The following is a 27,834-nucleotide window of genomic DNA, read 5'->3' as shown; positions in this document are numbered from 1 at the left end:
CCATTTCTCCTCGACATAGCATTTGGCTACATTTTGTTGATGACATCTTTACAATCTGGTCTCACTCTGAAACATCAACATCAATTTCTGGATAAAATTAACTCATTATACATATGTGTGCATCAAGTTCATTGTTGAACATAAATCTAACAACAGTTTGCCCCTTTTTGGATAATTTAACATATCATCCTTCACAAAAAAAATAGATATTATCAAAAGTCTTCTGCACCAAGAATGTAGCATTTATTTTTCTGAGTCTCTTCTATTAGAAAAATTAAATAAAAATAAATAAATAAAACTTACTCTTTGACTTAATGGACACAGTTAGACCTTGATACAGAATGTATTTGATAATTATCATTCCTCTTTCAGATTGCAATATGTTAAAAGGATCAGTATTCCAAATCTTAAGGAACATCTGAACAAACAGCAAGGACCCTCCGCAGTTATAATTTGTATACCACCTTCAAACAAGCTCAGAAGTTTTAATCTTTCTTACTGCCTATCAAAAATACATTATCACCTGCATTATTTGCCTGGCATTTAATAAATACCTTATTCTTGTCATCTTTGCTTCTTTGAGCACCAGGCCAGTCTGCTACTATTAGAATCAAAGAACATTGAGATTATATAAAACTTTTGGAATCTGAAAGTTCAGTCAGACAGATTATATGCTTATCTCTAAGTTTTGAAAAGTAACTGCTGTTCATTATTTATAATAATATTTTTTAAAAATGAATTAAGCTTACTGAGTGAAGGACAGAAAATTATTATGGGAAACTTCAACTATGGGAACATAGATTAGAAGGAGGAGAGAACACATTATTATTATGATGATTCAGGACTCCGTGGAGTCAAAAGACTCATCGTGGGACATCCATCCTAGAAAACACAAAGTCTATCATATCACTCTTTGAACTCATTCAAATTGTCACTCATTGACAGTTCGTGCTCTCACCACTCTATCAGGCAAGGCATTCCAATTCAACCACCCTCCATACAAAAAAATCACTCTTTACCCTCTTGCTCACAGCTTTCTTTCGTAACTTCCAAGGATAGTCCCTTGTCCCTTCCACCAATCAAAAGAACTCCCCAGCGTCAACCCTGTAACAGTTTAAAACAGTTCAACAGTTTAAAAGTCTTAATCATACACCTCTCCTCCTATCTACCAAAATGTGCAGTTCACATTCCCTCAGATGTCTTCATAGCTAACATTGTACAAGTCTTTGTTATCTACCAATGCACCCTTTCCACAGTTAATTTATTCCCTTCAAATTCTGGAGACCAAATTTGATAACAATAGTCCAAGTGTGATCAGGGCTTTATACAATACAATGGAATGACAACTCTTTTATTATTGTAAGTCAACGTCCTTCTCAGTATTGCAGCAATCTCTGGGTTATCTTCACCACCTTTGCAATACGTTCCCTGAATTCAGGTTTTTCTATCATAATCCCCCAGTCACTCTATACCCATTTTTATCCAACAATGTCATTCCTCCACAATCATTCACCTCCTATTGGCCATACAGATCCCATGCCTCCCTACTTCCTCTAGTACAGTTCCTCGAACATGCAGTATGCAGCCTCCCATCAAGACGTTTAGCAGCATTATACTGACATACATATTCATTTGCCCATCTGTCTAGTTTATCCAAATCCTCTTGCAGGGCTGCCAGATCTGCACTATTACTAATTATCCTTCCCAACTTCACATCATTTGCAAACAACTGAATACCCCCCCCCACAATCCACTGATAATGTGATTGATGTAATGGTTAAACAATACAGGTCTCAGTACTGAGCCCTGTGGGACCCCCACTTGTAACCTTCTGCCTCCTTGACATTGCTTCCCCATACACAATTATCTGATACTACCCATCAGATAGCCAATCCTGAATCCAGTTCACTAACCCGACATCTAAACTCATGTGCTGCAACTTAAATATCAGCTTATCACGGGGTACCCTATCAAATGCCTTCGTAAAATTCAAAAAAAAAATGGCAGAATGTTTTCCCCTCATCAACCACTCTTGTCACTTTATTATAAAAGGCAATCATATTACTAAAGCAAGAGCACCCCTTAACAAATCCATGTTGACTCTCACAATAACATTACCGTAATCTGTCTCCAATGCTGCATATGGTCCCTCACTAATTTCTTCAACATCCTAGCTACTAATGAAACACAAACTAATCTATAATTTGACACTTCCAGTCTGCTACCACCCTTATGCAATGGAACTATCTTACTGTCCTTCCACTTCTTGGGTACCTGCTCTTGGCCAGGAAAAGGTAGGTCAACAGAGCTATCAGTTCTTTAGCATACATACATACATACATCTTCAAGGCCCACTCTTCCTAATTGGGTTGTGGGGGCAACAGCTGCAAGAGGAACTTCCAATGGTCACGATCCTCTGCCACCAAGCTCAGGTGTTCTGGTGGGATTCCCAAACGTGTCCACCCAAGGTTTTGGATATAATCTATCCAGTGAGTCCTTGGCCTTCCACGTGGCCTCCCACCCCTCTGGCTTGGCAAAGAGGGCCTGCTGAGGGAGCCTCTCTTGTGGCATTCTGACCAGGTGCCCGTACCAACGTAACTGTGATCTCTCAACACGGAGAAGCAGCGGTTGAGTATTGAGGGTTTTCCGAATTGCAAAGCTTCTGATTCTGTCGAGTTTTGTCAGCCCTACAACCCCTCGAAGGAACCTCATTTCAGCCACTTGGATTCGTGTCCGCATTCTTTCGGTCATTACCCAACTCTCATGACCATAGGTGAGGATGGGGACATAGGCTGTATTGAATACAGCCAGCTTTGCCTTCTGGCTTAACTCCCGCTTCAATACTACCGAACGGCCAAGCTCCCGCAATATTGAGCTTGCTAAGCCAATTGGAGTATCTAGTTCTACGTCCCATTTTCTGTCATTTGGGAATATGGACCCAAGGTATTTAAACTTCTCCACCTGCCTCATTGGGACTCCACTTACATTTAGAGTGCACTGGGATGGTTGTCTTGAGACAACAAATGTTTCAGTTTTGGCCACACTGATCTTCATTCCGGCATCTGCACAAACAGCTACAAACCTATCCAGGGTCCACTGGAGGTCATCTGTGGAAGAGCTAAGCAGAATTATCATCTGCAAAAAGCAGACGTCCAATGCTACATTTTCCAATTCTGACACACTCACTGCCACGGCTGTGCCTATCAATCCAGTCCATAAATATTATGAAAAGGAGGGGTGACAGAACACACCCTTGACGGAGGCCAACAGAGACTGTGAAAGGTTCAGACTTTGTGCTGTTTACCCTGACACAAAACTCTGGGCATTCATACAGGGACTTGATGGCAGCTAATAGTTGACCATCCACTCCATACTCCTGTACTACTTGCCAAAGCTTATCCCGAGGAACCCGGTCATATGCCTTCTCCAAGTCCACAAAACATGTGTAGATATTCTTGGCATATTCCCAAGATTTCTCAAAGACTTGCCTTAAAGTGAAGATTTGGTCAGTTGTGCTTCTACCAGGACGAAAGCCACATTGTTCTTCCTGGAACTTTGACTCAACTATGCTCTTGCACCGTCTTTTCAAGCACTTAGCATACACTTTCCCAGGCAGGCTGAGCAGAGAGATGCCACGATAGTTACTGCAATCCTTCTGGTCTCCCTTCTTAAAGACTGGTATTATTATGCCTGTCTGCCATTGCTTTGGTGCTCGCCCAGATATCCAAGCAGCCTGACACACTCGAGTCAGCCAGAGAACACCGTCTCGATTTAAGGCTTTTAGCATTTCAGGCCGAATTTCATCATCGCCAGCAGCCTTGCCCGATTTTAGTGATTTTATTGCTAAATGGACCTCTTCTGCTGTGAGACTAGTCATTGCCCCGATCTGCACCTCTTGGATGTCCACAATTGCTGGGCCACCTGAGTTAAGAAGGCTCTCAAAGTATTCCCTCCATCTGTGGGGGGTATCCTTCTCGGTTGTTAAAAGTGCACCATCAGAGGCCTTAATTGCCCTTGCTGTGCACGATTTCCTCCCTCGAAGGCAGTGGATGGGCTGCCAGAATACTTTGTTTGCATTTGCATAAGATGAGTCTAATCTTTCTCCAAAGGAAGTTCTTTAGCATATTCTCTCAAAATCCGTGGCAAAATTCCATCCAGTCCCATTGCTTTATTGACATCCAGAGTACTCAGTATTTGAAAGATACTCTCCTCTTACACTTCTAAATCTCGAACCTGCCCTATTCCTCTAGTATTAAAACTACTTCCAGGATGAAATACCCCAATAAAGTGTTCATGAAACAACTCCACTATGTTCTTTGCATCAGTCACCACAATCATTTCTCCTCCTATTGGCCATATAACTAAAACATTCCTTAGGATTTTCTTTGGATCACAAGGCCAATCTATTCTCATACTCTAGTTTTGCCTTCCTTACCATACTAGTCACTCTCCTAGCCTGAGTCTTATATTCTTCATGCATCTGATCTCCGTCCCTCTCCTTATATCTCTTCCATAATCTCTTTTTTTAACTGCAGTTCCTGTTTGATATTGTTTGTCATCCGCTTTACACCAAATTGTGTTCTCTTCTTCACTTGTGGTATACAACTTGCTATTGCTGCAAATAAACATTCCTTCTCAATTTCCCATGCAATAATGATATCACGCTCTTCCAATTCCTCTCCCCAAGTTGATATCTAAGATTATTATAATCACCTTCCATTCTTCTGATGCTATGACCAAATCCAAAACTCTTGAATGTCGTGTTCCTTCTACTACATGTTGCCTAAGCCATTTGTCCCTCAAGAATTCTAGGAATTCCATTCCCTTATTACTACATGCAGTTTCCTCTTCCCAATTTATACTGCTGTAGTTAAAATCTCCCACAATCATTATTCTTCTTGCACTTGCCAAGCTCAACTGCCTAAACATCTTCTGCTCTTCACCATCTATGCTCTTTGGCTTGACGCAACACCCCACTAAATATCCTATCCTGCCCACATCTACCTCACACCATATACTTTCAAAACCATTAGTGCCAGTGCTCCTCCAAATCCTCCACTCTGAGAGGACATAAGTCATCATTTATTATAAGCAGTACTTCACAACCACATTTTTCCTTCCTATTCTATCGAAAAATGCTATACTCTGCCACTTCTATTCCTGTGAGTATATCATCTTCTGTTAACCACATCTCAGAGATCCTAATAATCTTTAGACAGGGTGATGCTATCAGCACCACCAATTCATCTCCTTTATTCCAGATACTCCTGGCATTAGTATAAAGAATAAAAATGTCACTGTTTCTATGCTTATTCATTATCCCCTCCAGACTCCAGTGGATTGAGCGTTACACGATGTATTCCCCCTTCTTCCAAGCATCTATTCCCACATGAGGAATATGGTAGCATCTCTGTTACCATCCGCCCTGATAATTCTAGTTTCCCAGCATCGACATGACTCATTCAGAGAACAGCATTCTCTCTCTCTCCAGATGCCTACCTTCCTCATTCAAATGCAATCTATCTCTTGCATTCTGTCCTCAAATGCCCTCCAAGCATCCATGTATTCCAAGCCTCTCTTTTGACATATTCTGGCTATCATACTCATATCAGCTCTGCATTATCATACCTGGGCAATCCACATACTATCTTCCCTCTCTGAGTCTTCTTCAGACACCCTCAAGCATGAACCTCAGATCTCTTGCCACCTGATTCACACTTTCAAGTCATTCATATCCACCATCACAATCATCTCATCCACCCTTTTCATTCGACTTAATTGCCATAGCCACACTTGCTATCATTCCTCCAGGCAAACACTCCTCAGGGGCATTCTATCTGGCACACCACGGATCATCAAGTTTCCATACATCACACCTCTCACCACTCTGTTCTTTCCTTGCTCAGCTGCATCCCTCTCTCTCTCTCTCTCTCTCCTCTAACACTTTCTTTGTTCCTCTACTTACCTGTTGTCCTGGCATCTATCCATCCCTGGTTCCAGCACTCCCTCAAATTTTTCTCATTCCCTCTCTTCTACTGTTTCTATTCTCTCCTCTTCTATCATTCCCATAACTCTCTCTCACTCCTACTCTGATTTGCTTTGCATTCATCATTTCCAGTTGCTTAATCTCTTCTTTCATGCTTCTCAACTCATTTCCGAGACATTCCACCTCCTCTCTCAGTGCATCTATCTCTCTGTGCAACCACCACTGTTGCCATTCATCCTCCCATCTCCAAAAAACTTTACAATGATTCAAACTTACCACACTTCCCACTTTTATTTTTTCATTTACATTCTACTCATTATCTTCACTCTCTATCATGCTACTTGTCTCTCTAGGTCAATATTCTTCCACCTCTGATGTAATGCTGCTCTGTCTGTTATATTAATTTCCAACTCACAAAGTTCTTCCCACTTCCTACATTTTCTGCATATACCTGCCACATATTCAACTGAGAGGATACATACATGCCACAAGCACTGCATACCACAAAATTCCTTAGTACATTATGCAAAATATAGTCCTTAGGAGGACTCAGTGATGACAAGCTATTGGTAAACTGATCTACGGCTGCTGCCATCATTCAAATAGTGCACCAAGAACTACTATACTATACTAAAAATTTTATGTTTTTAAGTACAATTTCCCCAACTGCAAATTACCCACAGAATCTACTTTGTGTAATTTAAAGTAAAAAAAAACTCTAATAAAAATAATGAAATTTATCTTTTTCTTTGCTGCTACCTCTGAACACATCTGACTCTGACCTCGCCCTCTCGGTAAGAATAAACCAGCAGCAAAACACAATATAAACAAAAAAAAAAAACTCCAACAACACTACTGAAAAACACCTGTATCAAACTGAAAAAATGTAGCAAAACAATGAGAGGAAGGAAATGGAATTTATGCAGTTATTATGGAATAATTACCCGAGGCAGCATGGGATAGAATGTACTAGGGGTTTGAGAGTGCAAGATTTAGTAACTGCATCAGAGAATTTGTCACCATCATCAAATTCCTGACAGGTACCATAAGGAGTATACAGGATATTATAGTACTACATGAAAAATTTCATGTAGTACTATTACTACATCATTACTAACTTCCTATCTACAATTTTTCTCCAAATCAGTCTGTTACTTGTCAAGACTCCAACATTATTAGATCTTATATTTCTAATTGTCTAAGGCACTTTGTACTGTATCAATCCACCTATATCTTGGTCTTCCTCTGGGTTTTCCTGCCAACCTGGCAGAGAACACTTGTTTTGCTAATCTTTCCTCGCCCATTCTGTTTAAGTGACCATACCACCTGAGATTAGCTCTGCTAACGCATTCCAGGATGCTGATAACGTCAAGTTCTTTCTTAATATCCTCATTTTTTATATGATATTATCATTGATGCCATTTGTTCACGCCTCTAATCTTTCTCAGGACTCTCATATCTGCAGTCTCTAGTCTTTGGTCAAGTGTTTTACTTCTGACCCAGCTCTCAAATCCATAAGTTAAAACTGGTTTGAACACTGTCTTGTATACAGCTAATTTAGTGTTCCGACTAATTTCTCTCTTATTCCATATGAATTTATTCAATTGACTGCCTACCATACCAGCTTTGATGATTCTGTTATCTATTTCCATATTTAATTTACCATCTTCACTAAAAATCGTGCCTAAGTAGCTGAAATGTTTTACTTGTTCCACAGGTTCTCCGTTCACAACGCAGTTGACATTTTCAATGATTCTACCTATTTTCATTGTCTTTGTCTTTTTATTGCTAACCTTCATACCATATCTATTACAACAGTTATTCAATTTAGTCAAAGAATCTTGCAAACTTGTAGCGGATTTATTTAGAAGTATAATATCGTCTGCATAAAGCAAAGAGCTGACATTAACATCTCCAATTCTGATATCATTTTTAATACCACTTTCCTTCATAATGTGATCCATATAGATAATTAATAATAACAGAGGGGATAATGTACATCTTTGTCTCACACCAAATTTAACATTAAACTGTCTTCCTATACTTCCTTCAATTCTAACTGTTGACTTACAACTCAAATAAACACTAAGTATTGCTTGATATAATGCCCCATTGACACCATATAACTGTAGAGTATTGAATAGCAGCTTCTCTCTTGGCACCTTGTCATATATGCCTTTTCTAGATCGACAAAACTTAAATACAGATCTTTGTTATATACCCATGCTTTCTCAACTATTTATCATAAAGTGAAGATCTGATCCTGACAGCCTCTATTTGGCCTGAATCCAGCTTTTTCTTCACCAAACTTTTCTTCCACAATTCTTCTCAACCGTTTTTTCAAGTATACTTGCATAAATCTTGCCCGGAACACTCAGAAGGGAAATACCTCTGTAATTCTCACATTCAGTTTTATTTCCCTTTTTATATATGGGTACTATGAGAGCTCTACTCCAATCATCAGGAATTTGCCCCTCTGTCCAGGCCTTTTTAAGCCTCTTGGCTTAAACCAATATACAAAATGATGGTACAACAGAGAATTTGTCTATAACCAATATGACCACACTGCCACAAACTGATGAGAGTGATCAATTAGTGCTGACCTTGGAGGTGGCTAAATGTGTGAAATTTTCAGTTAAGAGGGGAGATATGTAGAATTACAAGGCTCGTGGTAAGTATGACAAGCTTAGGAGATTGCTTGGATCAGTACCATGGCATGTGAAACTGCAAGGACTGAGTGCTGATAGTGCATGGGAAGTAATAGCAGACTGCATACTTAGAGTCAGGAAAATAAATCAAGTGAGAATTAAATGGATGAATACCATTGTTAAGCTGGAGCTACAAAACAAGAAAAATTTGTGGAGAGAATTCAAGGAGAAAGTGACCAGCAGGCACATGAGCAGTACAAAACATAGGCCAGAAAGGCAAAAGCAGAGTATGAAAGGAAATTAGCAGTGCAGGCCAAAGATAATCCCAAAGTGTTATTTTGGTATGTTGCAAGTAAAAGGTAGAATGTTCATGGCAGAATGATTTTAATGAATGCCGATAGTAGGGAGGTAACCGAATCAGGCAAAATAGTAGAATTACTAAGTGAACAATTTGCAAGAGTATATCATTCGGGTGGAGACATTGCAGTAATAACTAGAGAGGCAAAGGCTCATATGACATATTACAGAACCTTGTTGTGAATACAACTATGAGACTAGATGGTATAGCAGCTCAAGTTTTACGAGACAGTGCTAGGGAATTGGCAGTGCATTTGACCACATTGTTTAATCTAAATCTTGGCTATGGGTTAGTCCCACAGGATTAGAAAGAGGGGGGAAAATAGTTTCACTGCATAAATGAGGCTCCAAGACTGATTAGTCTTGGAGTCTCCTTTACTGATCGATCAGCATATTAGGAGTCACAGTCAGGTTTTGTGAAGGATGGTTTTGTGAAGGATAAATCATGCCTTGGTGACTTGTTCAAATTTCATAATACAGTAATAGCTGATTTGGGTAAAGGTTTACAGTGATAATGCTGGATTTTGCAAAGCTTTTGACAGGATACCACATGGAATTCTAATCAGTAAAATGCAGCACATGGGATTGATATAAAGTTGATGAAGTAGATAAGAGGATGGTTGATGGAGAGATATCAGAGAGTAGTTTATTCAGGAGTATTTTGGTATTCTTTAACTAATTACATCAATCTATATAAATCTTGTTTTTCCTGAAAACAAACACCAGTTTTATAAATCTTTCCTCTCCCATTAACCCCACCACACCACCTTGATTAATTCTACTCACACATTCTGGAATGCTAATAATGTTGTTTTCCTTTATAATATCTTTTCTTAGAACTCTTATATCTGTGGTCTCTAGTCTCTGTAGAACTGTCTTTATTTCTAATCCAAATCTCAAACCTGTGAGTTAAGATTTATTTGAATATTGTCACTCTTGATTACTGTTACTTGATGTGCCTAAATAGCTCATATATTTTACTTGTTCTTTAGGTTTTGCAGTGAGTATCCAGCTGATACTTTCCATGTTCCTGCTATTTTCATAGTTTGTATTTTTGTTGATTTTCATATCATATTTGTTAATTATTCAACTGATAAATAATAAGTGACAGTGGAAATAGCATGCACTATCTTGAGTTCATCATCTAAAGATGGTTCAATGCAAAATCACGCCTGATTTTACATGAAACTATCTTTTCATAATAATAAATAATAATCCATGGTACACAGGCCTTTAACTTAAGGCTGATTATTATTATTATTACATGAACACCTCCTGGAGTCAAGACTCATGACTTGCCAAGTATCATATCTTTCAGAAACATAATTTTAGGGTAAGGTAGTTATAAGCCTTATAGCTAAATATATATATTCTTGTGTGTAAATATGTGTTCTCAGGGTTGGTTTGCTGGTTATGGGATGAAAAACTGAAGTTTCTGGAAAGAAAAATTCTGCCATCACTATATGAGACTGATTAACTCACCAACTAAAAAGCTCTGATAAAAGTTCTTCACATCTTAAACGGGGTTGAACCTACATATTTTCAACCCAAGGGTATGCTGAAATTGATTAAGGTATGGAGGCTCTGTCTGATTTTCCCATCGCTCCTTCAATTTTAATTGCTGAAGTATGGGATATATAATATCCCATTTATACCATATAATTATATATTTTTTTTAACAGTTTTGAATATATGATAGTTTTGAACAGCTTTTTTTCTCTGCACCTTTTAATATTTTTCCAGATTTATAAAACTGAGATTTATATTCCCATTAGTATTAAAGTCAGCAAGTTGGCCTGCCAACTTGCTGTTCTCCAAATTTCTTTACTACAATTTTTTTTTTCTTAGTCTCTTCTCAAGCATTCTTACACAAATCCTACCTAAAATACATGCACACCCAGTAGGGAAATTCCTCTAATTCTCACAATTTTCTTTTCAGTTTTATAGAGCGGTACCATAATAGCTCTACTCCAATCATCTGGAATTCAATCTTTTAATCCTTCTGATTAAAGTGGCTACACTGCATATGCAGTGTAGCCACTAAAACTATCTTCATATTTGAGCATTTCTGGATCAAATATCAACTCCAAATGTTTCATATTTCATGTTTCTGATGGTTTTTTCCAAACCTAAAGTACTCAGGATTGCATTCCTCCTGAATGATTTCTACTAGTATCCCATCAATGCAGTACTTAATCCATACATTCAGATTTATTATTATTTCTAAGAGAGAGCCCTCCAGAGTCAAAGACTCACTGAGGGAGGCCACATACTATCCATACCAGCTGCCATACCTGTTTTCAATTCATTCACACAACATCCAATAGCAACCCATCCCAATCATGCACCACTCTCGGAAAGAAAAATCTAGCTCTCATCTCTTTCGTGATAGCATTCATTCTCAACTTCCAAGGATGCTCTCTTGTCCTTTCCCCACCCTCTATAGAAAGAAAAATTCCATCTACTGATATCCTGTATGACCCTTTCAGAAGTCTAAGTACCAATCATATCACCCCTTTTTTCTCCTGTTTGATAGTACCCACAGTCTACAAATTCTCAATCTGTCTTCATAATTCCACAATCCTGATATTATTTTTAACACTCTCCTTCGTACGCTCTCCACTGTATCAACACTCTAAGATACCTATCCTGATCAGTATGTTCTATCATAATCCCACCAATATAATATGACATTGGTTATCTCATCACATCAAAGTGCATAACTTTACATTTATTAACATTGAACTTACTGCCTTTACACATGCCCGCCAGTCCAGTCTATTCAAATCATTCTGCACATTACCGCATATCGGCTGCATTCCAGGTTACCCTGTTATCTTTGCAGAAAATAGCTGTTTGTTTCCAGTTAAATTCTTCCCAATGATTTTAATGTAAGAATCGATTAACAATGGACCAAGGACTGATTCTTGTGGTTTATCACTGGTTACCTTAAATCTCTTGCAAATTCACATCCCCCATATACCACTTTTTGATATCTATCGGGCCATCTTATCCAAAGACAATATTTGATAATTCAATCCCATATTCTTCAATTTATGGAACAGTTCCATGCAGTATTCTGTCAAAAGCCTTACCAAATCCAAAAGAATCATGGTGTATCCATTCCCTTTGTCTAACTCAACAGCAACATTATAGAATGTGAGCAGCTGCTCAAACATGACCTTCCCTTAATAAACCCATTCTGTTCATTCCAAAGTATAGATTCTCTGTCAACCCATTTCTGTATCTGAGTCCTAACCAACTTTTCCAATAGGTCGATAGTTGGATACATCATTCTTTGTACCACCTTTGTGAAATGGGATTACTGGTCAAAGGAATAGCCAGTTTAGACACATTCTGCATCTGTGCTGATATCTCATCAGTCCCTACTGCCAATTTCTTATTCAGTTTGTGCAACAAAAACTAATTTAGTTTCAGTTAACCTTTATCCTTTCTGATACCTTCTACTCTTCATTTCCAAGCTTCAAAAGCCTCCAGAACATTTTGATCATATTTACTTCTATATTCTTCAAAATCTTCCCAATATTTTTTTTTTTGTTTCTTTAGTAATTTTTTTACACACAACATAGCTTACATATACATTTTTTTCTCTTTATTACCTCAGGACAGCTGCTGATTTAATTGATAGGAGCTTCTGGTATAATTTTTTATTTTATTTATTTTTAATGCCTGTCTCTAACTTCAGTCCACCATCAAGTTCTAATTTTTCTAATTATAAGACAACTTTCATTTATCCTACCTCTAAAAAAAATGGTGATCACTTTATTATTTTCTGAATCAACATGAAGATATTGCCATCAAGAATAACTATAGTAAATAAGATTTTTCTTATTTTTTTGAGTCTTTTTTTTTTCATGTGAATTGGTACATATCTGATGTTGGAACAGTGTTCCTTGCAAAGAATCTTCTTCTCACAGCACAGTGAACAAACTCAAGAAGAGGTATTATACACAGCATGCAAACTGAAAAGAGTGTTGCGTAAATTGAGAAAGAAATCCCCCAGCGTCTTAACACTCAACCGTCCATGATTAGAATGCCTGAATAATAATAACAACAACAAGAATAATAACAAACTAAAGACTGCACCAACCTAAAAGACCAGTATTCTTGGCACGGAGTTGCCATAATGACTTCACGGCTCGTCTTGCTACCCCTTCATACACAGGATCACCCAAAAGTCGACTAAGCATACCAAACTCTAACAACAGTGAGCCGGCTCCTGCAGTACAAGTATGAGTAGCACTGTCCTTGGGTACTCCATACCTCAAGTTAACCTGGAAATACATAATGTCATTTTGTATTTGCAAGATACCCACAGTATACAGGAAATCCACATTTTAATATGTTTCAGAAGGTTGGCTATCATTTTTAATGAAAAATGCAATATAACAGGAAAATTCAACATGCTTTGGTAATACAGGAATGACACATTAATACATGTTTGAAACAATGAATTAAGTACTTTCAACAAATTCTGGATATGTATCCTCAAGGGTGTACAGGATATTATGATAAAATTACATGAAAAGTTCACATAACTGATTTTCAAATTTTCCTCCAAATTAATCTGTTATCTGATGAGGCTAGGTACTTAGGAATAATGGTGGATAGAGCTGGACATTAAAAAATACAGTAACAAGTAAAATTAGAGATGTTATTATCCCTCTTTATAAGGCTATGATGGCCACATCTTGACTACTGTGTACAGATTTGATCACCTGAGCTTCTTGGGGATCATGAAGTAGTGGAGAGCATCCAGAGATGAGTGACCAAGCTGGTGACAGGTCCGTGGAATGCTTCAACTTATCCCTATGAGAATAAGTTGAAGGTGTGGGGGTTCTAAAATTTAATTAATAGGTGGAAAAGAGGGAACATGATAGAAACATATAAGTTATTATAAATTATAAAGGTTCTAGAAGATTGACACAAAGAAATTTTTCAATACATGACAGAGTGAGAGCTAGGGGTCACCCCTGGAAGTTATATAAGTGTGACAAGTAAGTGTGTGCAGACTAGATTTTTTGCTTGGAGAGAGTGGTGAAAAAGTGGAATGAATTGCCAGAAGCAGTTATGAGTTCCCTGACAGTGAAATAGTTTAAGGAGAGATATGATAGGTTTTGTGTGTAAAAGTTTTGAACAACCTGTTTTATTTGTAATTTGTAACCCAGCTCTCAGATCCATAAGTTAAAATTGGTTTGAATATTTTTTTAGATGCAGTAAGTTTAACATTTTGTCTAATTTCTCTCTTATCCCATATACATTTATTATTTGACTCCCCATCATAGTAGTTTTGCTTACTCTGTTGCCTATTTCTATATTTAATATGCCATCTTCACTAAAAAGTGTCCTTAAATAGTTTAAATGTTTTACTTTTTCTATAGATTTTCCGTTTGGAGCACAGTTGATGTTTTCAATGTTTATCTGCCGATTTTCATAGTCTTTTTTTTTTTACTGATAATTTTCATAAAATATTTATTACAGAAGTTATTCTATTTAGTTAGTGAAGCCCTCAGACTTGTACTGGATTTATTTAAGAACCAGAAGCTAATGACTGCCTGCCCTTCCTAAATATAGCAAGTACACACCTTCCTGATGGTTCATTATCTTTTTCTGTTTATAGAAAACCTACACATACAGACAGATATATACACAAACAATTACACCATCATTCATCTCAACAATATGGTATCCTAAAAATATGAACTTGCAGAACCACAGATATCTGTTCCAATGATAATGTTCTTACTACTGAACCACTCACTTGCGTTACACTTTTTTAGCCATTATGGCTATAATCCCTAAATAATAGACAAAATACTAAATGCTCCCCAGAAATCCCATCCATTGCTTAATACACATGACTATAGCAAAGTTTATGCCCATACACATTCAGGGCATGTTCGAAAAGATATCTAAAGTTTTTAATAAAATATTAGCTCCATACCACATTTAAATCTTATGTCAAATTGGCAACTCTCATTCATTCATTCACCTAAGGGCAAACGCTATCCTTTATCACATCCATGAATATATCAAGTACCCCCTGCATACTATAAAAACAGGAAGGACTGTAGACATCCACCTTGGAAAACATAAAAAAAATACATTCACTATTCACCATTATTGTTATAGAAAGTTGAAACTAGAAGAATGTGCATTGGATACTTCTTCACACAGAATCAAATGAAAGAAAACAAAAGTGCTACACAGAAGTCATATGTCAGAGAGATTATTTTTAGAATCAGCAGCAACATTAAAACCCTTCTCCAAACCTCAAGTATAGCTGTATCAATTTACCAAAAATCTGGGAGACAGTTTTAAGATTAAATTAATACTTCTTTTACCTCAGCAAATAAGTTGAAAAAAACTTATTTGCTGAGGTTGTTCAACTAATGAGTGCCTATTTTGTTAAAAGCAATCAACTGGTATACACAACATTGAGCTTACTACTACCTCTTCACTATTTTGCTTCTGGTTGGGGACAGTGATCATGTGGTACTCACTTGAGAAGTGACTAAGTTTATGAATGTTCCATTCAGAAAAGGTTACATTCTAAACTACAAAGCAGGAAATTATGACCAGCTGAGGAGTATACTGAATTCATGGAATGGGATCGGTAGCTGGATGGTAAGAATATCTACAGTGCATGGGGAGCATTTAAACAAAACTTATGAGATATCAGAGTGTGTCCCAAGAGTTCGAAGAATAAATAGGATAGGAGTCAAATGGATGTGTAATCTTATTAAGCAAGAGATTTGTAAGAAAAGGATGTTGTGGAAGGAATACCATGAGAATAAGGATGATGTGCATTATGAAAATTATAAGCAGCAGGCTAGAATAGTCAACTGTTGTACACAAAGCAAAGTCTGAGTATGAAAAGAAACCAGTTCTGCGTGCTAAAGACAACCCACAAGAATTCTATCGATATGCTGCAAGTAAAAGAAAAAATGAATATAAAAGAATAACTCTTCTAAATGCAGATGGTGTGAGGGTTACAAATGAGAGGTTGTTCAACTAATGGGACACGTGGTGTGAGAGTGTTGGACCTGGTTATTGGTTCAGAGGTTATATGCATAAGTAAGGTGTCCTCGTTACCTCCAGTTGGTGAAAGCGATCATGTGGTATTGACTTGGGAGGTTGCAAAATCTGTGGATTTTTCTATTAAGAAGGGGTATGTACGGAACTACAGGTTAGGCAATTATAACAAGCTTCGGAGTGAGCTTGCAGCCATCCCATGGCAAAACATATTGCAAGGGAAAGATGTTAGCAGTGCTTGGGATAAAATCAGCGGGTATCTGAGGAAAGCAATATCAGATTGTGTCCCTATGGTCAGGAGGTCAAACAAGGCAGGCATTAGATGGATGAGCAGTAGTATCAAGCTTGAACTGCAAAAAAAGAAAATGTTATGGAGAATTTACAAGGAGAAGGGCAATCAGGACACCCATGAGCAGTACAAGGCTCAAGCTAGGAAGGTTACCAGCATAGTAAGAAAAGCTAAATCAGATTATGAGAAGACCTTAGCCAAAGAGATCAAGGGTAATCCCAAAGAGTTCTTCCGCTATGTGGCAAGTAAGAGGAAGAATGACTTCGGAAGGATAACCTTAGTGGGTGCTGATGGTATTGAGGTGACAAAATCAGATGTAATAGTTGAGTTACTGTGTGATCACTTCTCAAAAGTCTATCACCCAAGTGAGGATATCTCTATACCTATAGCAATACCTAATGTGAGAATTGAAGCTAAAGAATCAGAGGTATTAAATATATTGCAAAACTTAAATGCAAACACTGCGGTAGGCTTAGATGGAATATCAGCTCGGGTGTTGCGTGAATGTGCAAATGAATTGTCAACCCCTCTTACCTGGATATTTAATTTAAGTTTGAACTCTGGTATGGTCCCTAGGGAGTGGAAGTTAGGCAAAGTGGTTCCTTTGCATAAGGGTGGCTCTAAAACTGCGGTATTGAATTACAGACCAATCACCATCTCAGGAGTAGTGGTAAAAGTATTGGAAAAATTGGTTAAAGACAAAATTCAAGAATGGGTGGATCAGGATATGATACTCTATAGAGGCCAACATGGTTTTGTTAAAGGTAGATCCTGCCTTAGCAATCTATTAACTATTCATAATAGAATAACATCCGAGTTGGACAAAGGAACTGGCTACACAGTGGTACTTCTGGATTTTGCTAAGGCTTTTGACAGGATACCCCATAGAACACTGTTACGCAAATTGGAGCAGATGGGAATGGATATTAAATTGGTGATATGGATAGGAGAATGGCTCAGGGAGAGATACCATAAGGTGGTGTATGGAGGAGCCGAGTCCAGAATGAGGCAGGTGACCAGTGGTGTACCTCAGGGCTCTGTGCTTGGGCCAATGTTGTTTAATTTGTATATAAATGATATAGGAAACGGCTTAAAGGGAGATATTCAGTTGTTTGCTGATGATGCAAAGTTGTGTAGTGCAATAAAAAATCAAGCTGATGTTGAAAGTTTGCAGGAGGATTTAAATAAGCTGGTAAAATGGGCAAAAGAAAATGGATGTCAGTTCAATGTGGAAAAGTGTAAAGTCATGCATTTTGGGATTAAAAGATTACCAGCTGTGTACTACATCGATGGAAAGGTACTCCAAGAGATTGATGAGGCTAGGGACTTAGGGGTATTGGTAGATAGGGAGATGAAGTTCAGAGGACACATTGCTAAGGTGTCCAAGATTGCACATAGGATTACTTGGTTGTTGAGGAACACACTGACATCTAGAGATAAAGAGGTTATTATTCCCCTTTATAAAGCATTGATACTTCCACATTTGGATTACTGTGCTCAGGTCTGGTCACTGGATTCCTTGGAGATCAGGAGGCTGTGGAGAGGGTTCAGAGAAGAGTGACCAAGTTGGTGAGTGATATAAAAAATACTCCCTACATTGATAGATTGAGAGCTTGTGGACTGCAGAGATTGGTTGATAGGCAAAGAAGAGGGGATATGATAGAAACATTCAAATTACTAAAAGGTTTTTATAGGATTGATGCAGGGGAAATGTTTCAGCTGTGTGATAGTGATGGAAGAACAAGAGGTCATCTCTGGAAATTAAAGAAGAGTGTGGTTAACAAAGGTGTCAGAACAAGGTTTTTTGCCTGGAGGGTGGTGAATGAGTGGAATTCATTGCCTGACTTAGTTGTGAGCTCTTCGTCTGTAAATGAATTCAAGAAGAGATATGACAGATATTGTTTTGCTAGTTTGGGTCTCCCGCGATGAGTCTACTGACTCCATGGAGATACCCGTAATAATAATAATAATAATAATAATAATAATGAGTGCCGATTTTGTTAAAAGCTATCAACCTTGTGTACGTGACACTGAGCCTTCCTCTTCGCTGGATGAAGAAATTCAGGTATATGAGGATGACATATTAGAGCTGTTGTACAAACTGAATAAGAATTCAGCAATAGGGACTGACGGGATATCAGCACGTGTGCTACAAGATTGTTCAGCTGAAATAGCTATTCTTTTGACCAGGCTGTTTAATATGAGTCTCAGAACAGAGAAGATTCTGCAGGAATGGAAAGAATGTATATATGCACTGGAATCACTGCACAAGGGTGGTACAAAGACCAATGCATCCAACTATCAACCAATTAGTATCTCAGGAGGGGTAGTGAAGATTTTGGAAAAATTGGTGGGGGCTTGCATTCAGAAATGGGGTGACAGTGAATCTTTGCAATGAGCAATGTGGGTTTATTAAGGGAAGGTCATGTTTTAACAACTTGCTCATATTTTCTATAACAATGTTAACAATGAACTAGAAAAAGGGAATGGATACAATATGATACTTCTGGATTTTGCTAAGGCTTTTGACAGAATACAGCATGGTAGACTGTTGTATATATTGGAGGGCATGGGGTTTGAATTATAGAATATTAGCATGGATAAGAGGATGGCTGACTGACAGATATCAAAAAGTGGTATATGGGGGATGTGAGTCTGCAAGATTTAAGATAACCATGGTGTACCACAAGGATCAATGCTTGGTCCACTGCTATTCAATCTGTACATTAATGATATTTGATCATTAATCAGGAATGCTGCTGATATGCATCACTTGCAGAATGATTTGAATAAGCTGGAATTGTGAGCATGGGAAAATGAATGGTCACTTCAATGTCAGTAAATGTAAAGTCATGCACTTTGCATGATTAGATATCCAATGTCATATTATATTTGTGGGATTATGCTAGAAGAAACTGATCAGGCTAGAGATCGTGGAGTGTTAATAGATAACAAGATGAAGTTCAGACCATGTAGTAAAGATTGCAAATACAACTCAAAAGATAATTGCAATGCTGAAACGAACTTTCACATGTAACGATAAGGATGTCATTTTGCCTCTTTCCATTGTGATTCTGATATAGTAGAGAGAGAGAGAGTGCAAAGGAGAGTGTGAAAAATAATATCAGGATTGTGGAATACTGATTATGAAGACAGATCGAGAATTTGTAGACTGCAGACACTAGCAAATAGGAGAAAGCAGGGTAATGTGATTGAGACTTATCTGAAAGGGTAATACAGGATTTCAGTTGATGGAATTTTCCGATTTTTGGAGGATGGGGAAAGGACAAGAGAGCATTCTTAGAAACTGAGAATGAATGCCACTAATATAGGAGTGAGGGCTGGATTCTTCTCACATAGGGGTGATGCATGATTAGAATGGATTGCCATTGGATGTTGTGAGCACAAGCAGTGTGAATAAATTCAAGACAAAGTATGATAGCTGGTGTGCATAGTATGTGGCCTGCTTTGACGAGTCCCTGACTTCCTGGAGGCTTCTCTTAATAATAAACAATTATTTTCTTATTCTGTGTTGTAAATTAATACCATTAAATAAATTGACAACTATGTCAATAGCATCAAATCTCCTTCAAGACTGAGAATCCTAAATAAAACAGACTTTATTGGACCCATTTCTAGGTGAATTGCAGAATAATAGTTTCTTTTGGTCTTCACTGAATAAATCACTACAATAAACCTATTTATGATGTGCATGACTTTTGGATCACTCCATATAATCCTTCAAGATAAAAATAACTTCAAGATAAAAATAACAAATAAGTTTTGTTCAAATGAATTCTATGTCTAGTGGATAAAGCATGACTACCTAAACCAGACTTATCACTCTTGAAGTAAAATATATTATTGATGTTCTTCTAGACAAATGTGAGTTGAAAGACACCCATTTGCCCATAATAACAAATGCCACATGAACAAGGGATCCTGTACCTCCAAGATAAGAAAGGAGAAGAAGGATATTTCACTCAGGGGCTCACATTGGTATGGGCACAGCAAACCTGAGATACCCAAGCTAGACCTGAACTTAGTTCCTACAATATCCACTTGGTATATCATATCTGTAGACTGGTCTTCTACTCTTCTTTCCTCCACTCTCTCTTACTTCTTACTCCTCCCCCCCCCCAGTGCTATTAGAGCAATTCAAGGCAGAGGGGGGGGGGGGTGACTCTTTCCTCTCAAACTGTAGTTTCCACAATCTACTAAAAAAAGGCAAGCCTAGTTGTCATAAGGTGGCAGCCCCACCACTAGGATACCTATCATCATGCTAGTCACTTGACACAGGGACATAAAGAAGAATTAGATAAAATTTTAAATGATGAAAATATAAAAATTGCAGTTCATACAGAAACAAAAAAGAAACTTAAAGGAACAAAAGAAAGCTAATTACAATATCATATATTGTAGAGTGGACAAACAAATACATGCAAAAGCTAGTGTAATGATTTGAATCCACAAATCAATTAAAGCAAAAATAACTCATTAATACATACTGGAATGAAAATATTAGAAATGCAATTAAAACGAAATAAACAAAATTTAACATCTGTTGGAGCATATACCTCTGAAGAAGGAAAAGAAGAAGAAAATGTTTACTTTTACAAATGGGTAAAAGGAATATATGAAAAATTAAATAAAACAGACCATATAATTACAGCTGGAGATCTTAATGCCAGAATAGGAATGAAAAAAATTAACAATAATATACAAAAATTTGGAGAACCAACAGTAAACAAAAATGGAAAGCAACTCATTGATTACACATATAATAATTTAAAAATAATGAATACATTTTACAAACATAAAAATATACATGGTGTGCAAGAGGAAAAAAATCAATAATAGACTACTTTATAGCAAACCTCTTCCTAGGTGTTAGTCAGAAGAGGGCTAGAAATTGGCAGATCACTATTTAGTGCAGGCAAAACTAAGGTTTCCACCAAACTGGTTACAAAAAAAATAAACAAATTAGAGAAACTAGCAAACTAGGAACAGTATCTGTGACAAAGTGCTGCAAGGTTAATTTATCTTTTCTAAAATGTGCTTAATCCATTAGAAATAAAATGCTGTTTTGAGAAAAGTTTAATAATTCAATGAGTAGGATTATTCCTGTAAATAGAGCATGAAACTACAGATAGTCCCCGACTTACGTAAGGGTTATTACGTTCCACAAACTTTAGATAACTCAAATTTTACAAAACCAGATTTAACTACCTCACCATATAATCACACACTCTTGTGTATACATGTTTGTAAGTACGTGTATGCAGCAGTGCATTAACATGTTTTAAAGTTGGTTGGTTGGTTTATAGTTTATTTGGCACAAAAACTACAAAGGTCATGCTGTGCCATAATAAAGTTACAACTATACATAAGCACTTAAAGAAAATTGTACACAATATGCCTGTACTAAAATTAGGTTCCACAAAGCAGCATCTACATATAAACAGAATTGCTGCAGAGGGCACAGCAACACACAAGGTCACAGTAGTACAGAAACTGTCAACAATACAAGTTAATAAACAAAAATGCATGTACGAGACACCAAGCCAAGGGATGCAGTATCTACATATGGATAAAATTATAACAAATGTTTTTACAGCAGTACATATATAAGCAAACAGGAATTATTATACAATATGCATGCATAAAAAGTAAATTTAGCAATGTGCTATCTACATATAAACAAATTTAAAAGAAGGTTACACAAATATATAAGGTGTCCTACAGCAATACATAATCAGTTGAAAAATAAACTAGCAAATAATATGTATGTGCAAAAGTTAAGTTAAACAGTGTAGTATCTACATATAAACAAAATTACTGCAGCATTTACATCATATATAAATTCGGCGATACATAAAAAGCGATACATCGCTTCGGCGATACATAAAAAGATAACAATACAAGTTAATAAATAAAATGCATGTACAAAACCAAGTCAAGGAATGCAGTATCTACATATAGATATGATTACAGCAAATATTATTACAATAATACATAAAGAGTCAAAGAGGAATTATTATACAATATTTATGTATAAAAATTAAGTTTGGCAATGTGGTATTTACATATTAACAAAATTACAACAAGGTTACACAAATATACAAGATCAAAGGCTACAGAAATACACAATTGATCAAAAATTAAACTAATGAATAATATACACATCAGTACTCAAACTCTGCACAAATATATCACAAAATATTACATATTTTGTAATATATACACATACAAAAGTTAAGTAAAGCAATACAGTATTTACGTATAAACAAAATTACAGTCAAATGTGTTTGTATAAATTAATTCCTCGTAAAAAATTAAAAACATCATGCAATCTGCCTGAGTGTATATGGTCTGGCCATATAGGCAAAAATTTCATTCCTCTCTCATGCAAAGTGCTGGCACTCCACCAGAATATAACAAATAGTGAGATGTGTATTGCATTTTTCACACATGGGAGGGTCATCAGTCCTCAGGAAATAAGAATATGTAAGATGACCTATGCAGAGCCTAGCAAGAACAACTTCCTCTCTTCTCTTTATATGTTGACTAGAATGCCAATGTTTAATTTCAGGTTTAATGTCACATAATTTGTTTGTTAATGTTTCCTGCCATGACGACTGCCACTGAACAATTAGATTTGATCTTATAATCTGTCTGTAGTCTGTATATGGTACTGTCAAACAGTACGTGGAGAAAATATGAGCTGATTTAGCAGCTGTATTTGCAGCCTCATTTCCCTTAATTCCAATGTGGCTGGGAATCCAACACAACTGAACATCAAAATTAAGGATTTTCATTTTGTGAAATAGGTGTAACACCTCAAGGTCCTGAATGTGGATTATACATAGGAGAAGGGATAGCCTGCAAAGAGCTCAATGAGTTTATACAAATTATACACTTTTGGTATCGGTTTTTTTTATATGCACGTGCAAGGTGAATGGCATGTAACTCTGCTGTATAATTACTGCAATCAGGTGGAATCTGGTTGGAGATAGTAATGTCAGGAAACACATTAGCACAGCCAACAGAGGTATTAGTTCTTGAACCATCAGTATAGATAGGGAACAAATCAGAGTATGCTGCTCTGTGTTCATTAAACAATTTGAGGTAGACAGATGATGGAGTATGAGACTTCTGTAGCTGACAAAGTGAGAGGTTGCAGGATGACATGCAAACCTGCACGCCATCCTGCAACCTCTCACTTTGTCAGTCATAATTCCAATTCTTATGCTTAGTGTAGACAATGTTGTCAACTAAAATAAAGAGCCAAAAGGCTTCACTTCGGCGATGCAAAATTTATAAAAATCAAGTGGATATTAAATCCAGCATTATTTCAAATGCCGAATAAAGTTTTTGTATGAAATTTGACCAGAGAGCTTATAGGAATACACTCACTGGTATTTATGAGTTGCCCTAGCTGGACCTTATAGGAGACATGCCTGCTATGACAGCGTCCATATATTCGCCTCCTATTGGTCCATTTTGAAAGTTTCACTGGCCTGACAGTTGTTTCAAACTGATTGGTTTTCATCAAAGACCAGGCAGAAACCTTAAGAGAGCAAAAACTCTCAGTACTAAGGAACTTGAAACATCAGAGAGGTGTATTTTTTGTAAGCAAACTCTCGGTCGGTGTGTAAAAGTATTTATTAAAATAAAGAGACAAAGGGCTTCACTTCAGTGATGCAAAATTTATAAAAATCAAGTGGATATTAAATCCAGCATTATTTCAAATGCCGAATACAGAAACTATTTCATATGAAATTTGACCAGAGGGCTTACGGGAATACACTTGCCGGTATTTACGAGTTGCCCTAGCCAGACCTTACAGGAGACATGCCCGCTATGACAGTATCCATATATTCGCCTTCTAGAGGCAAAGTAATCATCTAGTCTTGATCTGGGAGAATGCCAGACATGCAAAATTTTGTAGTAGGGGAGATGGCAAGTAAGAGGAAGAATGACTTCGGAAGGATAACCTTAGTGGGTGCTGATGGTATTGAGGTGACAAAATCAGATGTAATAGTCGAGTTACTGAGTGATCACTTCTCAAAAGTCTATCACCCAAGTGAGGATATCTCTATACCTATAGCAATACCTAATGTGAGAATTGAAGCTAAAGAATCAGAGGTATTAAATATATTGCGAAACTTAAATGCAAACACTGCGGTAGGCTTAGATGGAATATCAGCTCGGGTGTTGCGTGAATGTGCAAATGAATTGTCAACCCCTCTTACCTGGATATTTAATTTAAGTTTGAACTCTGGTATGGTCCCTAGGGAGTGGAAGTTAGGCAAAGTGGTTCCTTTGCATAAGGGTGGCTCTAAAACTGCAGTATTGAATTACAGACCAATCACCATCTCAGGAGTAGTGGTAAAAGTATTGGAAAAGTTGGTTAAAGACAAAATTCAAGAATGGGTGGATCAGGATATGATACTCTATAGAGGCCAACATGGTTTTGTTAAAGGTAGATCCTGCCTTAGCAATCTATTAACTATCCATAATAGAATAATATCAGAGTTGGACAAAGGAACTGGCTACACAGTGGTACTTCTGGATTTTGCTAAGGCTTTTGACAGGATACCCCATAGAACACTGTTACGCAAATTGGAGCAGATGGGAATGGATATTAAATTGGTGATATGGATAGGAGAATGGCTCAGGGAGAGATACCATAAGGTGGTGTATGGAGGAGCCGAGTCCAGAATGAGGCAGGTGACCAGTGGTGTGCCTCAGGGCTCTGTGCTTGGGCCAATGTTGTTTAATTTGTATATAAATGATATAGGAAACGGCTTAAAGGGAGATATTCAGTTGTTTGCTGATGATGCAAAGTTGTGTAGTGCAATAAAAAATCAAGCTGATGTTGAAAGTTTGCAGGAGGATTTAAATAAGCTGGTAAAATGGGCAAAAGAAAATGGATGTCAGTTCAATGTGGAAAAGTGTAAAGTCTTGCATTTTGGGATTAAAAGATTACCAGCTGTGTACTACATAGATGGAAAGGTACTCCAAGAGATTGATGAGGCTAGGGACTTAGGGGTATTGGTAGATAAGGATATGAAGTTCAGAGGACACATTGCTAAGGTGTCCAAGATTGCACATAGGATTACTTGGTTGTTGAGGAACACACTGACATCCAGAGATAAAGAGGTTATTATTCCCCTTTATAAAGCATTGATACTTCCACATTTGGATTACTGTGCTCAGGTCTGGTCACCTGGATTCCTTGGAGATGAGGAGGCTGTGGAGAGGGTTCAGAGAAGAGTGACCAAGTTGGTGAGTGATATAAAAAATGCTCCCTACATTGATAGATTGAGAGCTTGTGGATTGCAGAGATTGGTTGATAGGCGAAGAAGAGGGGATATGATAGAAACATTCAAATTACTAAAAGGTTTTTATAGGATTGATGCAGGGGAAATGTTTCAGCTGTGTGATAGTGATGGAAGAACAAGAGGTCATCTCTGGAAATTAAAGAAGAGTGTGGTTAACAAAGGTGTCAGAACAAGGTTTTTTGCCTGGAGGGTGGTGAATGAGTGGAATTCATTGCCTGACTTTGTTGTGAGCTCTTCAACTGTAAATGAATTCAAGAAGAGATATGACAGATATTGTTTTGCTAGCTTGGGTCTCCCGCGATGAGTCTACTGACTCCATGGAGATACCCGTAATAATAATAATAATAATAGTAATAATAATAATATATGTGGAATTACAAAACAGATAATTACAATAATTACTATTATTATGGGCAACTCCAGGGAGTCATTAGACTCATCAAGGGAGGCCCCAAATCATATTCATCACAACTATTCAACATTCATACAGTATCTATCATACCTCACCTTAAACTCATTCACTGTCACAGCATCCACCACAGACTCAGGGAGCGCATTCCACTCATTCACCACTCTAAAAGTAAAGAACCCAGCTCTAACACCTTTACTAACCACACTTTTGCCCAGTTTCCATGGATGTCCCCTAGTCCTCCCACAACCAGCCCTGTTCTCAAAAATATCTTCTGAATTAATTTTATAGAAACCCTTCAGTAATTTGAATGTCTCAATCATATCTCCCCTCCTCCACCTATCAACCAATTTTTGCAACCCACAAATCCTCAACCTGTTCTCATAAGGTTCATTCCACAGACCTGCTATCATCTTGGTCACTCGCCTCTGGATCCTCTCCACCTCCTCCCCATCAAGAAGAAACCTAGGTGACCAAATCTGGGCACAGTAGTCGAGATGGGGTCTTATCAAGGCTCGATACAGAGGAACAATAACCTGCTTGTCTCTGCTTGTCAACGTATTATTCTGCAACCAAGTGATTTGATGAGCTGATTTGGCACTTTTGCAATGTGTCCCCTAAATTTCAATTCCTTATCCACCAACACTCCTAAATCTCGTGCCTCATCAATTTCCTGGAGCACAGTTCCACCAATGCAGTAAACTGCCACCAATCTTTTCACCCCAAAATGCATAACCTTACATTTTGCCACATTAAATTGACATCCATTCTCCTTAGCCCAGACCTCCAATCTATCCAAATCATCCTGCAAAATTTTGACGTCATCTGCATTCACTATTGCCTTACCCAACTTCGCATCATCCGCAAACAAATGAACTGTTCCTCTCAGATCCTTTCCTATATCATTAATGAACAAATTAAACAGCAGTGGTCCAAGAACAGATCCTTGTGGCACACCACTAGTCACAAATTTTATACATACAATAAGCTGAAGAGTCAGCTTTCATCAGTCATGGCATAAGAATTTGGAGAGGGAGAGATGGTGGTGCATAGAAGGTGGTCAAGGGATGTTTGAAGAAAGCAGTATCTGAATGTATACCTAGAGTCAAAAAGATAAATTGTGTAGGAGTTAGATGGATGAATAGCTTCATTAACCCTTTGACTGTTAGGTACTTTACCCCAAGGTTGTTTTTTTTTTTTTTCTAAATTTCAATACTACTTGATTAAAGGTATAAAAAAGTCAAACTGTAAATTTTTGTATAAAAATTTACAATTTTTATACAAAAACTGTCAATGATTTACTAAACAGAATATTAACTAATAAATGATTTTTATACATACAATAATAACTATAATAATCTAAATTCAGTGATATTTCTTCAGAGGTTTCTAATTGTATGGTAGATTTCGAATCACAGTGAAGCACACAAACCTATCTGGCAATCAGGGCACCACATACACATTTCTTTGCAAACCTTCTATCCAAAAATTGATCTTCTGCAACAAACTGCACATTTTCTTCTTGGCTCTGCAGTAGGGGATATATATATATATATATATATATATATATATATATATATATATATATATATATATATATATATACACACACACATATACATAGTGAGGGGGGGCTCTGCCTCCCCCTGGCACCTACAGCACCCAACCCCCACCGAATCCAACCAAAGGATTAAGCACAAGTTGCACACAAAGAAAAGGTTGTGGAGGAATTACAAAGAAAA

The 27,834-nt window shown here is 37.3% G+C and overlaps 1 protein-coding gene across 3 annotated transcripts in view; it reads right to left on the bottom strand.

Moving 5' to 3' along the window:
- LOC150095390 (ER degradation-enhancing alpha-mannosidase-like protein 1) overlaps positions 1-27,834 on the bottom strand; it is a 409,738-nt gene that overhangs the window by 280,136 nt on the left and 101,768 nt on the right. For all 3 annotated transcript variants that reach the window (XM_090410569.1, XM_090410568.1, XM_090410570.1), the window contains exon 5: positions 13,103-13,286. In XM_090410569.1, coding sequence (XP_090266695.1) covers positions 13,103-13,286 — 184 coding nt within the window. The remainder of the gene's footprint in view (positions 1-13,102; positions 13,287-27,834) is intronic.

This window comes from Typopeltis vanoorti, chromosome 20 (assembly GCF_054136105.1).
Source record: "Typopeltis vanoorti isolate ZY-2024b chromosome 20, IOZ_Tvanoo_1.0, whole genome shotgun sequence".
NCBI lineage: Eukaryota > Metazoa > Arthropoda > Arachnida > Uropygi > Thelyphonidae > Typopeltis > Typopeltis vanoorti.
The sequence above is the reverse complement of the archived record's forward strand: the minus strand, read 5'-3'. Positions and strand labels throughout refer to the sequence as shown.